The 24,471-nt window shown below is 35.6% G+C and overlaps 1 protein-coding gene across 4 annotated transcripts in view; it reads left to right on the top strand.

Moving 5' to 3' along the window:
• The window catches only part of LOC149545080 (sodium/hydrogen exchanger 5-like), a 155,560-nt gene that overhangs the window by 15,916 nt on the left and 115,173 nt on the right, over positions 1-24,471 (top strand). For all 4 annotated transcript variants that reach the window (XM_089795576.1, XM_089795575.1, XM_089795574.1 and 1 more), the window contains exons 7-9: positions 22,408-22,470; positions 22,615-22,634; positions 22,767-22,864. In XM_089795576.1, coding sequence (XP_089651702.1) covers positions 22,408-22,470; positions 22,615-22,634; positions 22,767-22,864 — 181 coding nt within the window. The remainder of the gene's footprint in view (positions 1-22,407; positions 22,471-22,614; positions 22,635-22,766; positions 22,865-24,471) is intronic.

Consider the following 24,471-nt stretch of genomic DNA (forward strand, 5'->3'; position numbering starts at 1 on the left):
TTTCTATTAATCCTTGGAGGTCTTCTGCTGTCCGGGCAGTTACTACCTCGCCTCTTGGCATGAGCATTTGCCTTAACCATAGTGGTGTGGTGCATCTTCTCAAATCTAGATTCGATTCGACTAACAAAGCATCACCAACGGCCTTGGGTGCTTGACTTATTGCTTCAATGTCAATCGGTTCATTTCCTTCTTCACTAGTAACTACGATGTCATCTCCTTGTTGGTTTTTTGAAAGAGGAGAGTACTCGGTGCTCTCACTGTAACCTCTTGATTTTGAATCGGAGCTCACCTCTATCGTGGCCCCTTTATCACTTGAATTGACCTCTTGGCTTCTAGCCTCAATTATGCTTTCCCTTGATGGTGCCGTGTGCTGTCTCTTTGTAGGAGGTTCCAGATTGTCTTTGCTTTTTTCAACCTCCAAACTTTTTTTCTTGCTTCTTTTGGTTTCCTGTTGCCGGCTACTTCCTTCACCCTTCTGTTGGACCCTCCTTTGGCTTCATGATGGGGACACAACCCAAGAACAGAATGGACACAACAGAAAAGGGAAATTGTATTAACTGAAAATAAGCTACTACATTCAGTACAGAGAAAATAAACTTCAAAACATGCCCTAAGGGCTTACAATAGCATAAATGTGGAGATAATTTCTCCTTTCAGTACCTCCTCTCAAACTCCACTCCGAACTGCCTTTTACAATGCCAGGAATCTTCTTAAATAGACCTCGGAGGGTTAAGGACTAGGAATATATTCTAGAAAGTGCTAGTAGGCATCCACCGACCAAATAGAAGGCTCCAAAACCTGCATTAGAAGTCGGCACAAATCTAGAAGATTCCAGAAACGGTAACCGAACTTCCGGGAGGCATAACTTTTGAACCGTAGCTCCAATTGACGAACCGTTTACATTTCTGGAAAGCTATCGAAGCGCTCTATAGCCCTATGGACCAGCTTCGCTCGTCCCCCATTTTTTGGCCCTTTTCGAGGTCATTTAATGCCCCTAACCTGACTTTGAAGCATTCTTAGGAGGTCTCCAAAATTCGAAAAATTGCAATAACTTTCAAACCATGGGGCCTTTTGACTTGATTCTTTTTCTGGGATGCTCTAAATTACAATTACATTCATCTAGCCAATTTACACCTCCTAGTTCACCAAAATGATGGCTCAATTACATACTCCTATTTTTTCGGGATTTACACGAACACTAATAGTGGAACTGTGAGAGTTGGAACCTTTATTTGACCTAAATGGGTATCCAAAAATGAAAACACATGAAACAGAAACTAAGTCTAAGTATATTTTTTTGGGTGACACAAGATTGCCCTTATACCTCTGGATGCTCCTGCATCACTTCATCTTCTCATAAGTAAGGGGAATCTTATGACTTTGTAGCTTCCTTAATCTTTCATTATACCACGACTCGGTATGCAAATCAGTTGCCCTTGTGACTGCCTCCAAGGAAGGATCTTGATGATCATCCCAATCTACTGGATTCAACTCCGTTCCTTCTATTGTATCATAATCTTCTCTCAATACCTTTCCATCATCTTCCAATTGATCGCGAATATCAAGGCCTTTCCATTTGATATCTCTCATCATGTTCACCGACAATCTTGAGAAAGCTAGCTTTCTCACATGAAAGTCATCCTTAGCATTGGCTCGAAAGTCCTCTAAAGTGGCACACCATTAGGATTGAATCCTTGCCTTGCTCTATACCATCCTAGATGATACCATTCCAATTCCTTCTCCGCAGCTGCAAAGGCGACCCGATTGTGGCACCTATCATTGCCAATTCCAAATGAGAAGGTAATCCCTGTCTTACCTCAAGTCTCATTATTCTATCAGAGTGCTCAAGTTGCCTAGCCAATTCCATCAAAATTATCTTGTCGGGTGGGTACCTTGGAAGCCTCTTGGGACAAACTGTGCTTCCTGTTACTCTAATGTATGTGAATTGTAGAAATTGGATGAACCAACTCCCAAACTTCTTTATCTTTGCTTTTGCTTCCAATGAGAGTCTCTTAGTAGGTGTCCCTTGTAATACCTTTATTGTCTTCATGGCAAAGGCGTCACAAAACATCTTGTAATCTTTGTTGTTGTGCAAATGAAGTTGAGGATAACATTCATGCACCAAATATTGCCCCGGCCCATTGCCAACTTCTCCTAAGGCCCTAAGTCCCGAACTCTTATACAATCTAGCAATTAGGTGAAACAAATAGGATCCCATGTAGAATTGTGTTTGGTTTTGCACGGTTCTAAGTTGCAACTCTAGATTCTTGCTTATGATCCTAGCCCAATCAAATCTTCTTTTTCCTTTTTCAATTCCATCAGTGAAGAAGTACATTTAGTTTTCAAATTGCATACCTTGAGCTAGGCCCATGATTCGGCTGAGAAGCACAATGAGATCTCCATATTTTGGTTTGAAGTCCGCCACTGTAAACTTTGATTACCTAGTTATGCCTTTCTTTCCCTCGTATAGCCAATCTTGTTATAGATGTGTGAAATAAGCTTTTTGGTTATCCTGAAATGATTTGGTTGCCTGATCCATCATTACCACTGTCATGCTCTTGTATTGGGGAATGTTAAATGCTTCTTCGATCGCTTGTCCTCAGGATCATTACCACCCTCATAACCAATTCTAAACAAGGCAATGTGGGAGGAAAAGCTGCTGCGTGTACAATTCCGCTCCTGTATATCTTCTTTGCCAAGGGGGATTGTCCTTCCTTTATTTGTAACATATTTACTGTATTGACATTGGTATCGATTATCTGCCTCATTTTTGAGAAGAAAGTTGTTTTGGGCATCATATCCTCTTTGTCTTTCTTAGTGTTTGTTCCCTTAGGGTTCTTGCTTGCACTAACATCTACCATCCTAAACACTTATTTCTGCCCCTTCGTTCTAAGTGATATGGACTACCCTTATCGATCTCCAACCTTCTTTCTATCGATGGATTCTACACTTATTTTTGCCTCGCCAATTGCCCTATCACTACACTTATCAATCTCGAATCTTCTTCCTAGGGATGAGACTACCACTTATTTCTGCCTCGCCTTTCCCTTAGGATGGACTACACTTATATCTCCCTCTCCAATACTTAGGGTGGTCTAGCTTATTTCTGCCTCTTCAAATGTCCTATAATGGATTCTACACTTATCGATCTCCAAACTTCAACCTATGATGGGATGATGAAGTGGTGGATGATGAATGGAAGAAGAACCAAGGGAGACAATATCTAGACAAGAACAAAAGAGAGAAATCAGCTTAGGACCCCTTTCAACTCTAAATGATTTGAAATTACCTTTACCAATAGTTGGGTCTTCTTTTGGAATTTAGGATCAGACCTTAAGAATTTCAATTCCCTTGCAAATCTTGAGGCTCTAGCTAGAAAAGATCAGAATTTAATGCTCTCGGAATTGTCCACCATTTGCCCAAAAAATCAGACCTTTGATCACAATAACCTCCTCCAAATAAAATCGCGCCCAAATTAGGGCAAAAATCCCAGCTCCTTAGCAAAAATCAGAATTTGCAAAAATTGCCTAGCAAAGAGAAGTTCCAGATCTGCCCTAGAGAAGCCGCCATGCATGAGAATTTTGCCCTAGGAAAATCGCCAAAATGAGGGGTGCTTAAATATGATGGATCTTGCTAGCTTTGGATACTGAAAATTGCCAAGAAAAAGTGCAGATCTGCCTTCTAAAAATCGCCAAACATAGGGGAGCAGCTTCAAACTATTTTTTAAAAAGTTGCTAACACAATGCCAATCTGCCCTAGCTGAAAAAAATTGCCCAAAAGGATGCCAATCTGCCTTAGAAAAAAATCGCTCAAAGATGAGAAAATCTGCCCTTAGCAAAAATCGCCCAAGCACCAAAGAGGAGTGAGGAATGAAGAAATAAGGGTGAAGAGTTTCCTCTTATACCACACTTGCCTTTCCCTTCCTAGCTGGTCGACTGGGACCCCTGGGAGCAAAAATAAATTAATTAGAACACAAAATTGGCCCCTTGATTAAATGCTTAGCCTAAAATTAACTTTGCCAAGATGAAATTTACTTTTCTAAATTGCCAATCAGAACAAAATTGCAAAAAGAAAGGAAATAATGCCTTGGAGATGCTAAATGTTTCCATTTAATGATGATTTAGCAATTAATGTCATTAAAATTGGATTTTGGCTAGCCAAAAGCCATTTTTTCAATATTAAATTACCAATTTCATTAAAGGCTTAAACATTTTCAAAGCAATTTTAATCCATTTAAATTCAATTTTTTGCAATTCAACTCCAATCGATTTTGCCAAGCAATTTAAATTTTTTGACGAAAATAAAATCATTTTTAGAGTTTAAAATCGATTTTGCAATTTAATTTCATCTTCACAAAAGAATTTTTTTTCTCACCAAAGAAATTGAAGATTTTCCAAAAAAACTCAAATCTGACAAAATTTCATTTTTGAAAATTATCCAAATTTACACAATTATATCCAAATTTTCAAACAAATCGTTTAAGTACAAAATCTACAATTTTATCCTGCCAAGTGTTGCTCTTTGAAATTTGTCCGGCTTAAGGATGAAATTGGTGGTTCTAGAAAATCAAGTTGAAACTGGGTGAAAATAAACCTAGCGCTCTCCCTTTTGGCCTGAAGGTGTCCAAGACTTAAAGTTTTCAAAAAAATTGAATTAAAATTTTTTTTGACAACCTAATTTTTTTTTGCCAAGGTGATTAGAAAAAGGGGGGGTCCCCAATGTTTTGGGGCGATGGTGTGACAACCTCACAACACATACAAACAGACAAAATAGATGATTGAACAAATTATTCCTTGTATGCCTAATTTCATAAGAGAAAATCTTTGTGGGAGATTGGAATCAACTAAGGTGTGGATGAGACAAACTGGAGAATTGCCTAGAATTGAGATTGCTTTCAGTGCATTAAGTGTTTTACCTACATTGACAAGAAGTGCACGTACAAGTGGAGATTGTGCTAGTTGTAGCCGAGGAAAAATAGAAGAAGACAAGTTCATTGAGGAAGGACTTTCCTTATCAAGAGAGAACCTGAAGGTACAAATTTTTTTAAATGTTGGACATGTGATGAATATGGTCACTATTTTTCTGAGTGCCCTAAAAGAGTAAGAAAGTTTAAGAAGAAGCCTTATAAGCCAAGGAAATGTCCATTTGCTAATGATGAGGAATCAGATGCTTGTGTGGAAACTTTCTTGAGTGAAAGTGATGATATAGGATTTGTTGCTATCAAGGAAGAAGAAGTTAGAGAAGAAAGTGCATTAGTATCCCAAGTTGAAAAGAAAAATTTGGTTGGACTATTGATAGTGGTTGTTCTTATCATATCACCGGAGATATGATAAAATTCATTGAATTCAACAATTACGATGGTGGAATTGTTAGAGTTGGAAACAATGCAATCTATCGTAACACACGATTGAAGCAATTTTCATAACCATAAAACAACACCTTAGGTGTGGTCTATAGTAGTAACTATGTCATGGTGTCCAGCAAGATCCGGCCCAAAGAACCATGAAAAGTTGGTTATCATGGTGTCCGGCAAAATTTGGCCCAAAGAACTATGATAATAGGTCTACCATGTATAGGATTGCCAGCTTACAATGGTTACCTTCTGTCTTTCTGTTATAATGATTTCTAGCACTTTGGGACAACAATTTAATGAAGTCTATCATGATAACAGGTCTACCATTTATAAGATCGTCATCTTATTATGGTTACCTTCTGTTTATATATGTCAATGAAAGATCGTCACCTTTCATTACATATCATATGTGAAATAGTAACCACCATGAACCCAGTCAGAGGGTGGTACAATGGTTTTCACCTTAATTTTCTCTCATAGAGAAGAATGCATCACAAAGAGTTTCACTTAGAACTTCTCAAAGAGAAGATATCATTCCCAAAAGATTGCACCTCAAAAATTCTCCCTTTGAACAATGATCCTAGGAAATTAGGTTTAGTAGTTACTCCTTTAGAGGCTGTCTTCCCTCAAGGATTCTTGTCACACTCACTTTGAGTTTGATACTAATCTTCTAATTTTCTAATGATAAGTCAATACTTCCTCATGATGCACTCAAGAGTAGGTCCACTAAAATCATGTAGTCACACACATGTATTTCTAGACTCCCTCTTCTAAGCTCCTGCATTGCCTTCGAAGAAGTGTCATACTCCCTCTCAATGTAGAAGGATTCTCATAATCTTAATCATCGAAGATATCTGCTTCAAGAGCCTTACTTTATCCAGCTTGATCATAACTTATTTTAAGCTACTCTCATAAGCTGCCTAATGTGTCATTCTTCTTTTCCTAGAAGATCAAATTCAGATACAAGGGAAAAGATCAAGGATAAATAGTTCATATAGAAATAAAATTAAGAGAGAGACTATAATGAGTAGATAGATGTAAAAAATAAGAATTCTTATCTGCACATGGGCATCCATGAAATTGATTTCTCCAATGAAGGTCCATATGGGAATGAAACATTGGGTAATTATTCATCCCCCCACAATGTAAAATTCCCACACACTTCATTTTTATATGATTTTCAATCAATATGTCTAATGAGAGACAATCACCATGAATGATATCAATCTCTATCTCCAACTTCTTCTTTCTAAGTATTAATCTTAGTAAGGAATCATTGTCATGTTATCATTTGTACCAATGAAGAAATTTAACTTGACATCCTCAAACTCTTGTACTAGAATCTTATCATAGGAAGATTGCCAATAATAAACTTGGTACAAAGTATTGATTATCTTCTTTAAATCTTGCAGATTGTAATGATAGGTTGTTTCCAAGAACAATGTATGTTCAAATTTTCTTCTTTGCCTTATAGGTTAGTCACATAACTTTCCAAATTGCCAATCAATCGAACAATAGAAATTTCCATTTGATTAATGATAATCTTCTTTGATTAATCATCAATTAGATAGATATTGTAATAGTTGCTTGTAATCATCCTTTGGTCATGTAGGTATTTGATATTGTAACTCTTCAACTAACATCAATAAATTACTTCAAGCTTACATGTGTCATTGAATTTGTATTTTCTCAACCAAAAATGATAGTTGTCAATCTATATTTATTTCCTAAGAAGCAATAATATCAATCAATCTTTTAATATAGATTCTCCACGTGCATTTAGAATGTTGACAATGGTATATTCAATTTATCATATTACCTAGCCAAACTTCGATGTGTCATTTCCAAACGGACAAGCATTTCTTGAAGTCTTTAGATTCATTCAAATTGACTGCTACATTGTAATAGTTTTGGTCATTACAGTGAATTATTTCATCTTTAATAATGTAGATTTGCCTTAGAGTGCATTTCAAGTACCGTTAAGGCATTGTTTGTTCTGGAAACACTCCGTGATTTAAGTCGAGAATGCACTTCATATATTTCATCAGACAAAATGTGGGAATAGATTTCACCAGATCATGATAAATAGAAGAGAGTTTCCAGAGGTTGCACAGAGGGTACTTAAATCTCCTTCTTACAATAACATTCTTAGAAGAAAAGATCAAGGCACATAGTTCTTATGGTAGATATATGGAAAAAATAAGAGAGAGATAATAGATAATTCTTCATAAGATATTTTTAATAATAGAAATAAAATAACATAATACTTAATACAACCATTAAAAAAACCAATTGAATATGTATAGATTGTAATATATCTTACCATGTAAGTGGGTCCCCTAGTACCCTTGACATGTACCTACCCCTTGAGTTGGCAATGAGTCTCTAACACATGTGACATGGTGTTTGTGGATTTTTTTTGAGAGGATACTGCAATTCTATTAACGGTGTTGGGCTATTCGATGGCTAATGCAACGTAATATTTACATTCTCTTCCCTCCATACATTCAATAAAAATCATATCTTGAAGTCCACCGATGACATCACTATTCTAAATTTTAACATATTATAATAGCATATGGTGGTGGTAGCCGAATTTTAAGTTTAGTACAAAACATCCATACATTTCGTGTTGGGAGGTATCTACATGAAGATATTTTTATTTGCAAAATACTTATATTAAAATGATCGTTGTATAATCATATGGTGGGTTTGCACCTATTTACTCTAGGAGATCTCTACAAGACTTCCTAGGGTGGCGGGTACCACATCTTTTCCAATGCTTTGTTTGTATTCCCTTTCATACGTGGTAATCTATACATCCACGTCAGATAGTACATGTAGGAGGAGGTAAGATATCTTTTAATTCCATTTTGCCAAATTTGATGGCTTATATCCTCTTTATATTGTTTGCATTAGAGTTGCTTAGTGTAAATATTTCAAATTGAACCCAACAATGTCGCTGGTTCTATGATGCGTGCTATTTTTAACCACCATATTTTATTTTCCTTATATCTCCGCGTGGCAGTCCACGTCAGCAAACCAATTCCTTTGTTTATTTATGCTTTTTGGGTGTTTTGTGTCATTCACTGACTGACTAAGCTCTAATGTCTCTTCTACTCTAAAGAATAGAAATCAGCCCCGTTCAATGTTCCTTCTCCCTACATTGACTATCTATTGATCGCTTGGCCATAAATAAATCATATATTATCGTGGCATATCCTGTAAATGGTGACTGCGTATGAATTTGGTGCCCCCTCCTTTCCTTATCTTTTTCTTGTCAGCGATGGTGTATGAACCGATTGAGGACTTGTTTTAATTATTTGTCTCAAATAATAGATGTTGCATAAGGCAATGTGCTCAATGATGATAACTATGCTATTAGTTCCCGATAGGTGTGTCGATATAAGCCAATCACACGTGTTTGTACTTCTATAGAGGAAGGTATCACCACTATTGACACGAAACAAATATATTGATGAAGCTTCGATGCTTTGAATACTTAACATTTTTTTATTTGATTTCTTCATATCGTTTAAATCATGATTTTCATATGTAAATTTTCAGTGTCTAGTATTGTAACCATATATATATGTATCAACTTATGTGGTTTTATTGTAGTATCTCTTTGTATCTTCTCATTTTCCTGTCACCTCTAATTCGGTCATCCTTGTAAAAGTTAATGCCAACTTTGATTACGTTACCATTGGATGAATTAATGGTCAAGTTTGACTTTGCTTCCTATTCGATCCCTTACGACTCCTGGTGAGTTGTCCTTCGGCACAAATATTTACTGTCATGGATGATGAGCAGGTTGGCGGTGTTTGAAACCTACATTGATCTATTATGTGCTCTTCCTCTTTCCGAATATTGGTGTCTATATTTATAATATAATTGAAGGATGCATAAATAATCATCTCTAGATGGATTACTCTGCCTAGTGTTAGGAATAGTTCTTGTTGACGTTACAACTCCTTGCTATACGAACCTTCTTCAACTATCTTAATTTTTAAAAAATACGTGTGGATCATCTTATGAACATTGTGATCAATGTACACAATTGGTGGTTTCTATATTGAGTATGTTGCCATGAATCAACATAACATGGTGAAAAAAACACGCCATCAATTTCCATATGTGGCAGTGAATATAGGTTTGTTTGATGATATGCTATTGGACTCGATACAATACCTCTCAACAAATAGTCTGCTGTGAACTCCTTGCAATGTTTGGATACAACTCTACAATCCGATCCTTCCATACTGGATGCAAGAAATGGAGAACAACTTCTTGATGGGTAGAATCTACTTATATAACTTATCTCCCCCCCCCAAAAATTCTTAAAGCTATTCAGAAATTTTTAATCTTTGTCACTTTTATTTTCTTTTCTACATTTGCAGCTTGGCTCTGATACCATGTTGGTTTCTAGGATCATTGCAAATGTATTAATAATGCCATTGTATTGATTGTGTTCCAAATGCAAATGAAGGCTTATAAATATGAGAGGAGACATGTCTCATGAAGAGACATGTCTCTACGTTTAAACATCACTAGTTAATATATTAATATAACAGTAATATAAATAACCATATATGTAATATATTATTATATAATATATAATATATATTATATTAGATATGATATTTATCTTAAAGACGATCTACCATCAACAAGGTATCTCATGTTAAAATCAATCCAACAGAAGCTACAACCTTAACATAAGTGTCTCTGCAAGAATAGCTTAAAATGTCAGTTTCAAGAATAAATGAATAATTTAAATTGCATATGCCGGGTCAGCTCATGATTGTTCAAATTAATGTATTTTCCGGCTGCTAAGTCGAGCGGTGGGTGATCGGGCTTAAACACTGCCCATCTAAATCCTTGTCCAAGGTAGGTTAGAGGCATGCTTGCTGTAACTGATCACTAGAGGTTAGAGTGCTAGCTGACAAATGGGAGGTTGATGGAGGATATCCACTGCCTTGTTTGTTGCTTAGTCGATACTCTATCACTGGAATGCTCAGATGGCAGGACCATGGTGCCCCAAACCTAACCTCGGGGTATGGAGTGTCTTTCTCGTAAGAGATTGTGCGGGGATAAGTTAAGATCCGCAATTGGGAGGTTAAACCTATGCTAATGCTTATCCTCTTCACCAGATGCTGAGGCTTGCACAATACATTAACAGTTATCGACACTTGTATGACTCTTGCTCTTATGTACGTTCCCTCATCTTATTTTAATGTTATTCCTTGAAATGTATATTTATATAATTGTCTTCATCATAGTATCAAATGATTATGGTAGAAGTTAATTACGAAAGTTATATTAGTTTCTTTTCATGTAACTAGGAAAAGGATTGTTTCTTAACCGTTGTTTACATATTCTTGTACATTGAACTTTGTTAGTTTTTCTTTCTAAATGAAGTAACGAATTTAATTGCCTTATGTCATTCTGATATGAAGGATAGATTATCTCTAGAATTTGATCTTTATTTTCCAACACATGGAAAATGATATGTCACAAGAAGGTAGGACTTGAGCCTAGAGTAGAAATCAGAGTTGAACCAAAGACACTAACAAGAATTTGATAAAGAATCACCTTGCTGATCAGATTATTGGAAACAAAGATAAAGGAGTCATGACAAGGAATAAGGTATATGAAAAACTGTATTTGAATTCTCAAATTGAAACTAAAAGTGCTGATGTAGCTAGTAAAGATGATTTTTGGATTAAAGCTATGAAAGAAGAACTAGATCAGACTGAAAGGAATAACACTTGGGAATTGGTTCCTAGACCTAAAGATAAGAATGTTATTGGAACTAAGTGGGTTTTCAAAAATAAGATGAATGAAAAAGTGAGGTTGTGAGAAACGAAGCGAGACTGGTATGTAAAGGTTATTCATAGCAAGAAGGTATTGATTATGAGGAAACATTTGCAGCTGTTGTTAAAATTGAAGCAATTATAATGTTTTTGGCATATGCAGGGAACAAGAAATTCAAAGTGTATCAGATGGATGTCAAATTAACATTTTTGAATGGTTAACTAGGAGAAGAGGTATACATAGAGCAGCCTAAAGGTTTTCCTTTGATTGATCAAGGAGATATGGTTTGCAAGTTGAACAAAGCGTTTTATGGATTGGAACAAGCACCTAGCATGGTATGTGATATTGGATAAGTATTTGTCAAATTTTAGATTTGCTAAAGACAGTTCTGATGGTAATTTGTATTTGAAGGAGATTGACAATGACTTACTAATTGTTGCAGTGTTTGTGGATCACATAATCTTTGGAGGTGTTGATGAAGCAAGCGAAGTATTTGCATTAGAGATGAAAGAATTTGAGATGAGTATGATTGGTGAGATGAAGTATTTCTTAGGATTGTAGATTGTTCAGAACAAAGATGGTATTTTCATATCACAAACTAAGTATTTGAAATATATGTTGAAAAGATTTGGTTTAGAAAGTTGTTAACCTGTTGGAACGCCTATGATTACTGGTCACAAATTGTCTAGCAAAGATGAGACTCCTATTGTTGAGTAGAAAAAGTATAGCTCTATGATTGGAGGATTGCAATATCTAACACACACTAGACTTGATATAGCTAATGCAGTTGGTATTGTGGCGAGATTTCAAGCTGATCCTAAAGAGTCACATTATGCTGCAGTGTAAAGAATTTTCAGATATTTGAAAGGTACACCATGATTTTGGATTATGGTATGATAGATCAAATGACTTTAACTTATGTGTGTACACTAATGCGGATTGGGTATGTAGTGTGGATGACAAAAAAAGTACAAGTTGTGGATCATTTTTCTTGGCTAAGCAAGAAACATGACTATATTTCACAGAGCACAACAAAAGCAGAGTATGTAGCATCATTAAACAGTTGTAATCAAATCATTTGGATGAAACAAATGTTGAAGGACATTGGAATTGAGTTCACAGAACCTGTTATCATACATTGTGATAACACAAGTACAATGAGCATGTCAAAGAATCCCGTTTTACATTCAAAGACAAAGCATGTATCTATTAAGTATCACTTTTTGAGACAGAAAGTTGAAGAGAAGGAGATCATATTGGAATATGTAAGTACAAAGGAGCAAATAACAAACATATTTACAAAACCTTTGTCGAAAGATACTTTTGAGTACTTGAGAGGTATGCTCGGGGCTATGCCCCAACCTACTTTTGAGTAGCTGATGCAGAGATTGCATCAGTCCAGTGGTAACAAAACAGTATTCTTTATTTGGACTGGATGCTTGATGCTTCCTCTATGGGGTAATATCTATGTTTTCGCTGAGTCTTGAAGGACTCTTGGTAATAATGCCTTTCCCATTGATGTCAATGGGGGAGGAGTAATGCATGAAAAACATCTTTTAATATGAATGTTTGCAGATATCTTATGGGAAGAGATACACATGAAAAATACTTTATTGATGTCAATGGGGGAAAAATGTTCTAGAAGGAGAGATTTGATTAATGAAGGGGATTTCAAAAGGATTCATGAAGAGGATTCGAAAAGACGGTGATGTATGAGAGTAGTACCTTCCTTATGCATGTTGGTTACAATATAGATGACATTCATAAGTAACATGAATAGGGGAGCAATTGTAGTAGAGACATTTAATATTCATGGAACTTAGATTTTTTTCGTCTAAGTTGCCATCAATGCCAGAGGGAGAGATTGTTAGCATGAATGTTTGGGTATTCCTATGAGGAAGTATCCTAGCATTGCTGGAGACATGAATTTTGGTTGTTTGTTGCATTCATGACAATGTTTGTCATTGATGTCAACATACTAGTTATTTGGTGAAGACTAATAGAGCAAAAGTGTTACATCCCAATTTTTGACCTAATTTAAAATGTTCATATAGTGGTTGAGGTTCACATGAAGTCAGTTGACAGTTTAATTTTTTATAATCTTGTGAAATGGTAAGATGGTTAGTCGTTATAATTTCATATGAAGATAACATGCTAGTTGATTATTTATCACGAATCCATGGAATTGGAAATGCGGTTAGCCATTATGATTATTTATGATTAATAACTTGTTATGGTAATATGAGTTAACTGCGGAGAATTTCCTTGTAGGAGGCATGTCGAAAGGGTGGAAGTATTGTCAGAAAAGAATTGGGTACAGGAGCATCACCATCATTGGGCAAATGGGTATGAATCGTGAATCACCATGGTTGAGGACCTAGTGACTTGAACATCAGAATACAATCGATGAAACAACATGCACTATTAAATAAATAATTTAAAACATAAAATAATTTATTAAAATATAATGCGTACCTCAAAGGATTTTAAATGATCTTTCATCTTTTTATTATAATATATATGTATGTACGTACACATAGATACAAAAATGAAGTGACAACATCATATTATTTTATTATAATAAAATGATGCCACCTCACCAATATATTTATATGTACATATATAAATATAAATCATAATAATTTTTGAATTATAACCTTCCAACTCTTTTTTTCCATTTAAAAAAAATTCTTTCCTTGTTTGAAACCAATTGAGCACTTGGCGTTTTTAATTGACAAATATTCTTTAAGTTATGGAAGCCAAAGAGTCCCTCTTAAACTTTTTTATATCATGAGTCCGGAGAGACAAAAGATCCAAGAGAACACATTCCCGACTTTCCGTTTTATTATCACATTTTTCCTTGCTTATTCCGGCTTCCTCCACTACCGAAACTCTCCAGTTTATAGCAGCGCCTTTCTTGTTACAAGTCTTCCGTATATTGTTCATCCTTGCTGAAGTCGAGAGAGAGGCAGAGGAGATAGATATATTTTTATCAAGCACTCGACTTCCTTGATCAACTGCCTGACTTCCTTGTTTATTACTTGATTTTTCCTTGCTTATTTTTGACTTCTTCATACTCCCGACCATGGTTTCCTAGCAACAAATATCTCTGCAGTATACTACATTGTAACCATTGCGTTGTTTTCCCTGCCATGATTTCTTTGTTATACTTAAGTTTTGTCAGAATCGTGAGCAATGTTCGTATTGAAGATTAGCATTCAAGAATCTCTCCTGTAAAGAGTGAGGTGGAATGATTAAACGTCCAGCAAGACTTCATCTTCTTACCAGATAATATCAAGTTATGTGGATAACCGAAACCCAAGTATTGTAATATGTTTTCCTTATTAGTCGTTACTGCATTCTAATTATACAACAGTAAGCTATAGTTTATAACATGATGCAAATGATTTTACTTAACATCATATGATTGACCTTCTTTAAATTAGAGTTGTTTATGGAAAGCAAAATCCAAGTAACCATGTTGTAAAATCATGATTTAATATGCCATTGGAATTCAAATAATATTTTTCTACAATCTCAAGAACACATTCTTTAAATCACAGATTGTGATAAGCTGGAATATATATATTATTCATGATTCAGTTTAGAATCAACGGACAGAGCTGAATTGCTCTGAGATTCAAACACCTGGGACTTACTCCGCTGTATAGCCAAGGAAAAGGGTGAAGAGGTGAGAGAAAGGAATCTGCAATAACATGAAACAAAATCAATTTTGACATAACAATGTTTATCATTTTAAAAAGGAATCATTTAATAGTTCATGCATGATCATGTTTTCTCTTGCTGTCGAGTGGTGTGATTAGATACCAAGATGCTCAGTAGATGACAAGATGTTCCATGTCTATTTTGGGTAGGGAGGGCTTTTCTCGTTAGAGATTGTGTGGGGATAAGTTATGGACCTAGCTTGAGTGGTTAAGCCATTGATAATGTTTCCCCTCTCCACAAGATGTCAGACGTGCATCAAATAAAGATAAGCTATGTATTCAAACGTATGTTGGAAACAGGTATTTTTATTTTTATGATATATGTTCAAGTAGAAGGTAAGATTAATTGAGTTGTATCATCGTTATAGTTATTTCTTTAAATGGAAGCAATTCTTATCGTCAATATAATTGGCAACCAGTTAGATCAGTTGATCTTCTAACTGAATATGGAATATATCTATAGGATTGTTATTTCAGTTTTTCATATATAAGAATAATTATTATGAGCATATTTTCTAATCTTATGTTAATGCTACAGTTTAGCAAATCGGAAGGAAAGGAGTGATACAGTGGTATTTGAAGCCTTAAATGATACAGTGGTATTTGAAGCCCTAAATGATACAGTGGTATGTGATGCCCTAAATGATCCAATGGTAATTAATGCCCTAAATGAGAGTGGTATTTGAAGCCCTAATGATACATGAAATCGATGCCCTAAATAATCCAATGGTAATTGATGCCCTAATTGATAGTGGTATGTGTTGCCCTAATTGATATAGTGGTATTTAATGGTAATTGTCATTTGATTTTGATATAGCGGTATTAGATGGTAGTCGTCATTTGATATTGTTATAGTGGTATTTGTGGACTAACCTGGGTGGTTGCAGAAGCATCCCTAGATTGATTTTGATTTCGGTCTCGAATTCCATGGTATGTAGATTTTAATTTTCATAGTAAAATTCATTGATGGTGTTTTCAATTCTTAGTAATGAAATTTTGTTTAACTGATTTTAACCATTAATCTCATTCGTATGAACGTAACTGATTTAACTGTCTTCCTATGAAAATGAATAATAATTGTATTTCTTTGAATATGAAAAAGTGTATGTTACAAAAATACACAGTTTGGTTTTGTGAGGATCGAGGAATGAAGTTGAGCTTATGCCGACTTATGATAATGTTCTACAGAGTGTCCTGATTCTATGGTTAAGAGCTCGTTCAAAAATATGAAGACAATGCAGAGTCATTCGAGATTTATTGAAGATAGTGTTTAGACACTTTCTGTGTAGTGGTTACTGTTGTTTGGATTTTATGTCCTAACAGAGATAGAATCTTCTCATGTGGAGTTGGACAAAGGTAGAAGACATGATGAAGATGCTATTGTCAAACACACATCCAGATGAGCATCGAGTGAAGAGTTATGAAGACTGTGAGTCGACAATTATGTGTAGTTGTGAAAAGATGTAAAGATAGTGTAACGTGTAAATGAAATTTCTTAAGATGGTCCTATATTGTAATTGTAAATTGGGAAAGCCTCAAGGCCAACTTAATAATTTGTATTTAGGACTTGGTATAAGGGAAAGATTATATCCTTGTGGTAGAGTGTGGTATTGTGGTATTGTGTAATGCGAGTATGCGAACTTGTATTTGAGATCTAGTGATACCTATAGTGAATATCTTTTGTTTAGAGAAGTGTTTGGTGCAGTTGAGGCACAATGAGCTAACAAAGAGATTATTTGGCAAAGAAGTTGCTATGGATGGTTGTTTACTTGTATTATTCTAAGAAGGATAGTAGTAAGGCTAGTTGGACAGTGAGTTCGATGCTCTTGCCTTGAAGCTATTTGTGATGCAGTGCAAGGCAGGAGAATTCCTAGAGGAGATGTCCTAGCCCCCAACAAATAACTACACAACGGAAACACAATAGCAAGAAGCAATAATGCAAGATCTGATACCAAATTACAATAATATATTCATAAGATATAATTGATTACATGCAATGTGCCGGACTGTAAGGCCTTCCCGGTTACGGCCAAATACAAAGCAAGTAATAGTTCAGCAAGATCCCTCAAGATCCAATCCAAACCCTAGCTAGTCCAGATCCACACACTGGTAGAAACCTCCAAGGAAGATCTCAACTTGTGCTCGCAAGCCCACCAAGCAATCCCCTTGTTTTCCAAGCCACAGCTACTAGCTCTGCTCCAACTTCATCCAAGATCCAAGTGTAAATTGCCTCACATTCGGCGCTCTGTCCAGACATTCACAACTCCATCACAAATTTGCTGTAGACTACCTCACATTCGGTGCTCTGTCCAAAGACTCAGGAAAAACTTGCTCTTCAGCAACCTCCTCTTCTCCAAGATGGATGAATAATCACTAAAGACTTCCCCACAACCCCTACTTATACCAATCTAAGCCACAAGTCGGCCCAGAACACAAATTAAATACAAATACATAAATTAAATGCCACAAGTCGGTCAACAACACCAATTAAATGCCCAAAATTGATATCAAAGTAGAATCGCGATATCTCCTAGGTCCGAATGAATTAGAACTCGTGCTTCGAACCGTAGTTAGTACTCTAGGCCCTCTTCAATCTCTAAAATTTTCATCCTCTAACTCATAATAGAAAATTAGTTACACGGCTTGCAATAGGCACCAAATTCGTAAGCAAGGCCGAGCTCTACAGATCATGCCGAGCAACCAAAGACCATGCCAAGCAACCAAGACCATGCCGAGCTCCAAAGACCATGCTGACCTCTAAGACCATGCCGAGCAACCAAGACCATGCCGAGATCTCAGAGCATACTGAGCACCAGTCCTTCTTTAACTGAGTACCAGTTTGATATATCTTACAAACATTAGGGTAGATCTTTTTTTTTTGGTAGTTATCTTTCTTGTTTTTTGTCCAAATTAAAGCTTGTTCATTGGAAAGCCCTGAAGTGAGTTTTGTAGTATGTCAAAGGTAGTTGCCTTTGGCATACTTTCTAGAGGACAATAGATTTGGTTTGATGGATATACAAATTTTGACTAGGTAGGATGAGCTGATACTTGGTGGTTTTTGCCATGTATATTTTCTCCTTAGTTTCATTAGCTATTTCATAGAATAGTAAGCTTTAGCAAACCATAATTTGAATACAAACTTTTTTTTTGTTGATTGTGAAGCAATTTGGCTTTATAGTGATTTGGCAGATTTTCAATTTCCTCAGCATTCTCTAACCACACTTTTTGGTGAGAATCAATATGATATGATGCTCAAACCTAACACATTGAAACTTATCATGAATATATTCAACATCTATTAGAGTGTGGAGATGTTGCTCTTCATATTTGCACTATGTCAGACTGGGAAGCAACATTGCATTCCTTTTCTAGATGGAGACTCTTGGAGAGCTTCTAAGGTATTACAATTGGTCCATGCTAATGTTTGTGGACATATGGCTACTCCTTTTGTTATTGGGTCCAAGTATTTTTACTTTTTGTTGATGATTTTAGTTATAAAATGTGGCATATTTTCTTCATAAAAATTCAGATGTGTTTGCTATATTTTAGAAGTTTAAATCATTGGTAGGAGTCTGGTCAAAATATTAATACTCTTAGAAATGGCAATGGGGGTGAGTTTGTTCCTTTGCCTTCTCCCATTTTTGTGATCAAAATGGCATAAAGCGCCAATTAACAACACCCTACACCCCTCAGCAAAATGTTGTTATTGAGCGTCAAAACACCCAATCATCGAAATGGCCCGGTCTATGCATGAACACACACATCTTCCAAAGAAGTTGTGGGGTAAAGCTATCCATACAGCCATCTATCTTCTTAACTACTCTCCTATTATAGCTATAAAGAAGCGAACTTTGGAAGAGGCTTGGTCTAGCCATAAGCCCGGTGTTTTTTATCTCAAAGTTTGTGGCTCCATTGCATTTGTCTAGATTTTTTATACTCAACACATCAAGTTAGATGCCAAGAGCTAGAAACTCATACTGTCTGACTATAGAGATAATAATAAAGCCTACCACTTGGTTTATATTGAGACTAGTTGTCTCATCTTTAATAGTGATGTGGTCTTTGATGAGGAATGAGGGCCATTTCAACTCTCTCCTCAAGTTATGAATTTAGAGGACCAATCTCTCCAAGCACAAGACTTGGATGCTTGTCTCCCATGAGGTTCACCTGATGGGAGTGCTTCAGTTGAGAAGACTCTAACTATTCTTGTCACTGATTCTCCTCCAATCCCTTCTCTAGTAGGCCCACCTAGAAATGTCACTACAACACTTGATTTTGCTCAAGATTCATCCGACCTTCTATTTGATAATGATGATCTTCTTGCACCCTCTCCTTCAGATGTTAGTACTTCTACTCTCTGGCCTAAGTGGTGGGCTAAGACAATTGGTGATGTTCATGATGATGAGCTCATCGAGGGTAAAATTGTTCAAAAGAAGAGCAAACCTTCTAACTCGGTAAATTTTCTCCCATGGTCAACATTCATAGTGTGTAAGAGCCTCAAACATACACAAAGGCAAAAGGAATACCCAAGTGGGAAGAAGCAATTCAAACTGTGCATCATAGCCAATTGGAAAATAATATGAGTTTCTTTCAGATCTTCCTTTAGGAAAGATTCCCATTGGTTGCAAATGGGTCTACAAAGTCAAATACAAAGTTGATGGTACTTTAGATAAGTACAAGGCTCGTCTTGTTACCAAAGGCTTCCTTTTCTTAGTGCGAAGGAATTGACTATGTAGAGGCCTTTGCTCCTACTGCAAAGATGATTACCATCGGATTAGTCCTTGCCATAGCAACTCAGTGTGACTGGAAGGTCCATCAAATGGACATCAAGAGTGTGCTCTTGAATGGTCAGCTACGAAAAGAAGTGTACGTGACACAATCTCTTGGATTCAAGGTTGTTGGTAAAGAACACTAGTTACTCAAACTAGTCAAAAGCATTCTATGGCCTCAAATAGGCTCCTCAGGCATGGTACATGAAAATTGATAAGTGCCTGTACTGATTAGGGTTTTCATAGGAGTCCTTCTGAATCAAATTTGTATGTCAAGACTATGGGTAGTGATGTCATCATTCTAGTTATATATGTTGATGACTTGATCATCATTAGTGGTTTTGAATGGTTGATTCAGGGAGTGAAACAAAATGTCTATCAGTGATTTGACATGACCAATCTTGGACTTCATTATTGCTTAGGTGTTGAGATTTGGCGATAGTCACATGGCATCTTCATCGTGTAGTCTAAGTATGCACAAGCTTTGTTGGACAAATTTACGATGCAGGATTGTAAACTTGCATCCGTACCTATGGAGTTTGGTCTTAAGTTATCAGCTAGATTCGGTCTTGTTGAGAACGAATCTATATTCAAACAACTAGTGGGCAGTTTGATATATCTCACCGCTACTAGATTTGATCCTAGCTTTGCAACAAGTTACATATCTCACTTAATGATAGGTCCTACTTTAGATCATTGGCTTGCAATGAAGTGCATCTTGCACTATGTCAAGGGAGCGTGTGATTTTGGTCTCCTCTATGGACAGACCAACAATTGCCAACTTATCAGTTGCATAGACTGAGATCGGGGAGGCTCAGTTGATGACAAAAAGTCTACTTTCAAGTATGTCTTCAATTTAGGCATAGGTGCTATTACTTGGGCTAGTAAGTAGTAGGTTGTATCTCTTTCCTTAACAAAAGTTGAAAATAGGGGAACAATCAAATCAGTTTGTTAGGTGGTTTGGCTTTTTATGATGCTTTTCGACATCCATTGCCTCAAGTAGGCCCAACACCCAACTTTTGTTACAATTAGCGGGTTCTCAAACTTGCTAAAAATCCAATCTTCAATGAGTGCACTAAGCACATTGATATTCATCGTCGTTTTATGGTTAGCTAGTTGAAGATGGATCCTTGGATTAGCAGTTTGTTCTTGTAGGTGACCATACTGCTTATATTCTCACCAAGTTGTTACTTCTAGAGAAGTTTGTGAAATTCACGGGGCAACTTGGTATCGTTGATAAGTTGACCATTATGGAAGGGTATGAAAGTAATCTTCTAACTTATTCTATTTCTATTGTAATGTTCACTTCTAGATATTGCAAATATCTTATATAATAGATTCTTTCTATTATTACGATTTTGGGAGGGTATTAAAATAGTCTCGTAACTTATTCTATTTCTATTGTAATGGTCACTTCTAGATATTGTAAATATTTTATATAATAGATTCTTTCTATTATTTGTATGTTTCTTTTTAGAAATATCTCAGTCGTAACTCTATAAGAACAATGTACTCTTTGTTAATAATTATTTGATATTTTACCATGCTATTTATCTAATATTTTGGGCCTGTTCATTTTCTTAAATTTCAGGACAGACTTTGTATGAGTTCTTTTTTCTTCATTAAGAGTAGGCATTACAGTGCTATAATAGTATAATAGAGTGTACTTTCTCACTTATATGGCATTAATTACCTAATAATGGTAGTTAGTATTCTTTATAGTTGTTATAACAACAGCATTTTTTAACTGCCGTTCATTTTTAGACTTTAGCTACTATATATTTTCTGCACATGCTCAATAATATACAGCAGTACTCTATTCATGCTAGAAGCACCAATTCCTCTCAATCATGTTTTTTGCTTTTTACCACTGTTCAAGGATATGGGCTGTTATGAAACTTTAGATAGTGGGGTCTTGTGGGTCCATTAAAAGTTAATCCAGATGCCAAATCATTAGAGCTAATGTAAGAGTTTTTTTAAATAAACATAGTTTTAGGAAAGTAAAGTAGAGCACAATTTGAGGAAAGCAATTATTGTGCACAAGCCTGAAGATTGTGTTGGGCCATTGCAGTACCTATACTCCAATGGGTTTGACCTAAGTTGGTGTCCTTACCCTCTCACGAAGGTTGTTCATATTTGGACAAAAAGATTGATTACATTTTTTAATATAATGGATTTGCAATTCCTTTTCAGATTTCCAAAACTTTGTCCATTTATGCTTTCCTTAAATTGTTTCCAGTTCTTGTTCAGGTGTTAAGATTCAGGTAAACAGACATAGGTTTGCAGCAGTTTTAGGGCTGCTACAAACAGAGTGAGAGGCAGTTTTCTCACATTTTGACAAAAATCTAATATTTGAATAAGCAGCCTATAATCTTGGAGGGTCACATACATTCCCAATGGTTGGGAGCAAGCTCAACAACCCTTCAAATTAATGCTTAGCTCATTTTTAGAATGCCACACTACACTAACAGTAGTTAAAATTATGCACTTCGCATTTCACGCAATTGCTCTATTGTAATTTTTATAGCTGTCTTTGAGAAAATTTATAACTATCAGGGATTCTAGAATAAGAATGCAAAATCAAATTCTGCATGCTTTTGCTTCTGAGTAATGAGAATATTATTGCTATTACATGAGAAATCTTCAAGTGTTATTTTAACTTGTAGAGGTTTTCTGCAATTGACTTGTTGTTTTACTAACCTTTCTCAAGTTTATTTCTTTCTGATGGTCTGTTTTTGTTCAGGATCTAGGTTGCGATACGAATCTTTATGCTTTAGTGTTTGGAGAATCTGTGTTGAATGATGCGGTACATTTTCAGAACTCATTTAGATGTTTCTTAACTTGTTATAACAAATTTTCTACATAGTAGCATTGCCTTTTGATTTAAGTATAGTTTGGGTTTTAATTTGACATGGTAATTTGCTTTTGTGGCATGGGGATCTTTTGTAAGGTGGCGATTTCTCTATTCAGGTTATCATCTTTGCTGATATATTTTCTGAAGAAGAAATACATTATAAATTCATTGTCATTTGTCTATACTCATATTTAGTTTTGGTTGATTTTCATTTTTTTTTTATGGATAGCTATGTTAATTTATTGCAGGACAATGTTATCAGTTCGTAAACATGCAGTAACAAATCATGCTTTATTCATCGTAGCATGGAGATTTCTGGAAACATTTGTTGGTTCACTATCCACAGGTTAGAATTAATTACTTATGAAATTTGCTTCGTTAGTGTTATCTCATTTTCTTCTATGTTAAATAAGATTAGCTAGAAGTAATACTTTTCTTTTTCGTGCCTGGTTATATAGTGCTTGTTGCCTCAGAGAAATCAGGGCCATTAAATTTTAATCTTTGTTTGCTGTGTTGGGCCACACTCTTTTGGCTTTTTATTCACTTTGTATATTTGCTTTCTTTCCTTTTTGGTTCTCTAATTTGAGAAAAGCTTTGAAGATGCCCAAAAACAGCGAGGTAACTTAAAAAGAGGAATTTGTGCTTTAAGTGCAAAGACCCATGGGAAACTGAATGCATCACATAGAAGCAACATCCAAACCAAAATCCTAGGAGAAGGTAGGATATGAAAATGAGAGTATGGGACTTGGCCACCATCTCTCAAGCCTCTAAGCACCGTACATTCAAAATCAAAGGACAAAGGGTTATCATCCTAGACGATAGTAGAGCATCCCATAATTTCATTAGTGAGAAATTAGTTGCAAGGATAAAGCTGAGACCTAAAAATTTAAAGGGATTTGTGGCAGCCACTGCTATGGGAGCTATGGCTCAATGTACTAAAATAATTTCCAATTACAAATCACAATATGGAAACTCCACATTAAAGAAAATTTCTGTGGTACCATCAGACACTAATATAATATTTAGCACCCCTAGGATATACTTCCTAGGATCCTTTAGGTTTTCCCTCCCAAAACTTAAAAATTTGCTTCCGACATGAGGGACAAGAAGTTACTTTGGAGGGGTTATGTGACAGATCGCCAACAATAGTCTCTTGCCTAAAAACAAAAATGATTTTGAGACATGGGTAAGGTGTCCTCAATTTTGATATCACAAGATTGAGGCAACCCTACGTAATTTTCTCATGAATCCATAGGTGCACCCTATTTGTTTTGACGTATTGGTAAAGGTGCAATTTGTTATCTCCAAATTCTACCCAATGTTACTTTATTCATGCATTTCTTTGAAGGTTTCTATCAAATTTAATTGTAGAATGTTTGTGAGGAAGAGTTTTGCTTCTCTGATTGCTAACTCTTGATTTTTGGTAAACTTTTACGTCTTTAGTTCATTTTCTTCTTGTTGTAAATAATTTTGAGTCTTGTTTTTGCCTTATAATAATAGCCCTTGCAATCACGCTTGTTCTTGATTAAAAATCCTCCAAAAGTGGGCTTTTTATTAGCAATTGCACGAAATAAAATAAAGTTTAATATTTAAAGTGGATTTTGAAATCCATTAAAAAATTTCAGCTCATTTAAGTTAATTTGACCATAGTTTTGAATGTTTTATTAAAATAATCCTTTTAAAGTCTATTTTCATGTTTCTCTATTGAAAACTATAGTTATTTATTAAATTTAGTTACATGAGACATTTAAAATGCATAAAGGTGGGGTTATTATCACTCATAGCATATATCAACATTGTTGGTAAACAGATTGTTCTTTTTTTATTTAACTCTTAGATGCCCAAATTTATGAACAATATTTGTTTACAACAGTTGGAAAGTTGCTTCTTAAAAGACCAACTTTCCTCTGAATTATTAGGCACAGCTCCCTATTGCAGATTTGCAATGAATTA

This window comes from Cupressus sempervirens, chromosome 8 (genome assembly GCF_028749045.1).
Source record: "Cupressus sempervirens isolate cs-2001-9-10 chromosome 8, ASM2874904v1, whole genome shotgun sequence".
NCBI classification, from domain to species: Eukaryota; Viridiplantae; Streptophyta; class Pinopsida; order Cupressales; family Cupressaceae; genus Cupressus; species Cupressus sempervirens.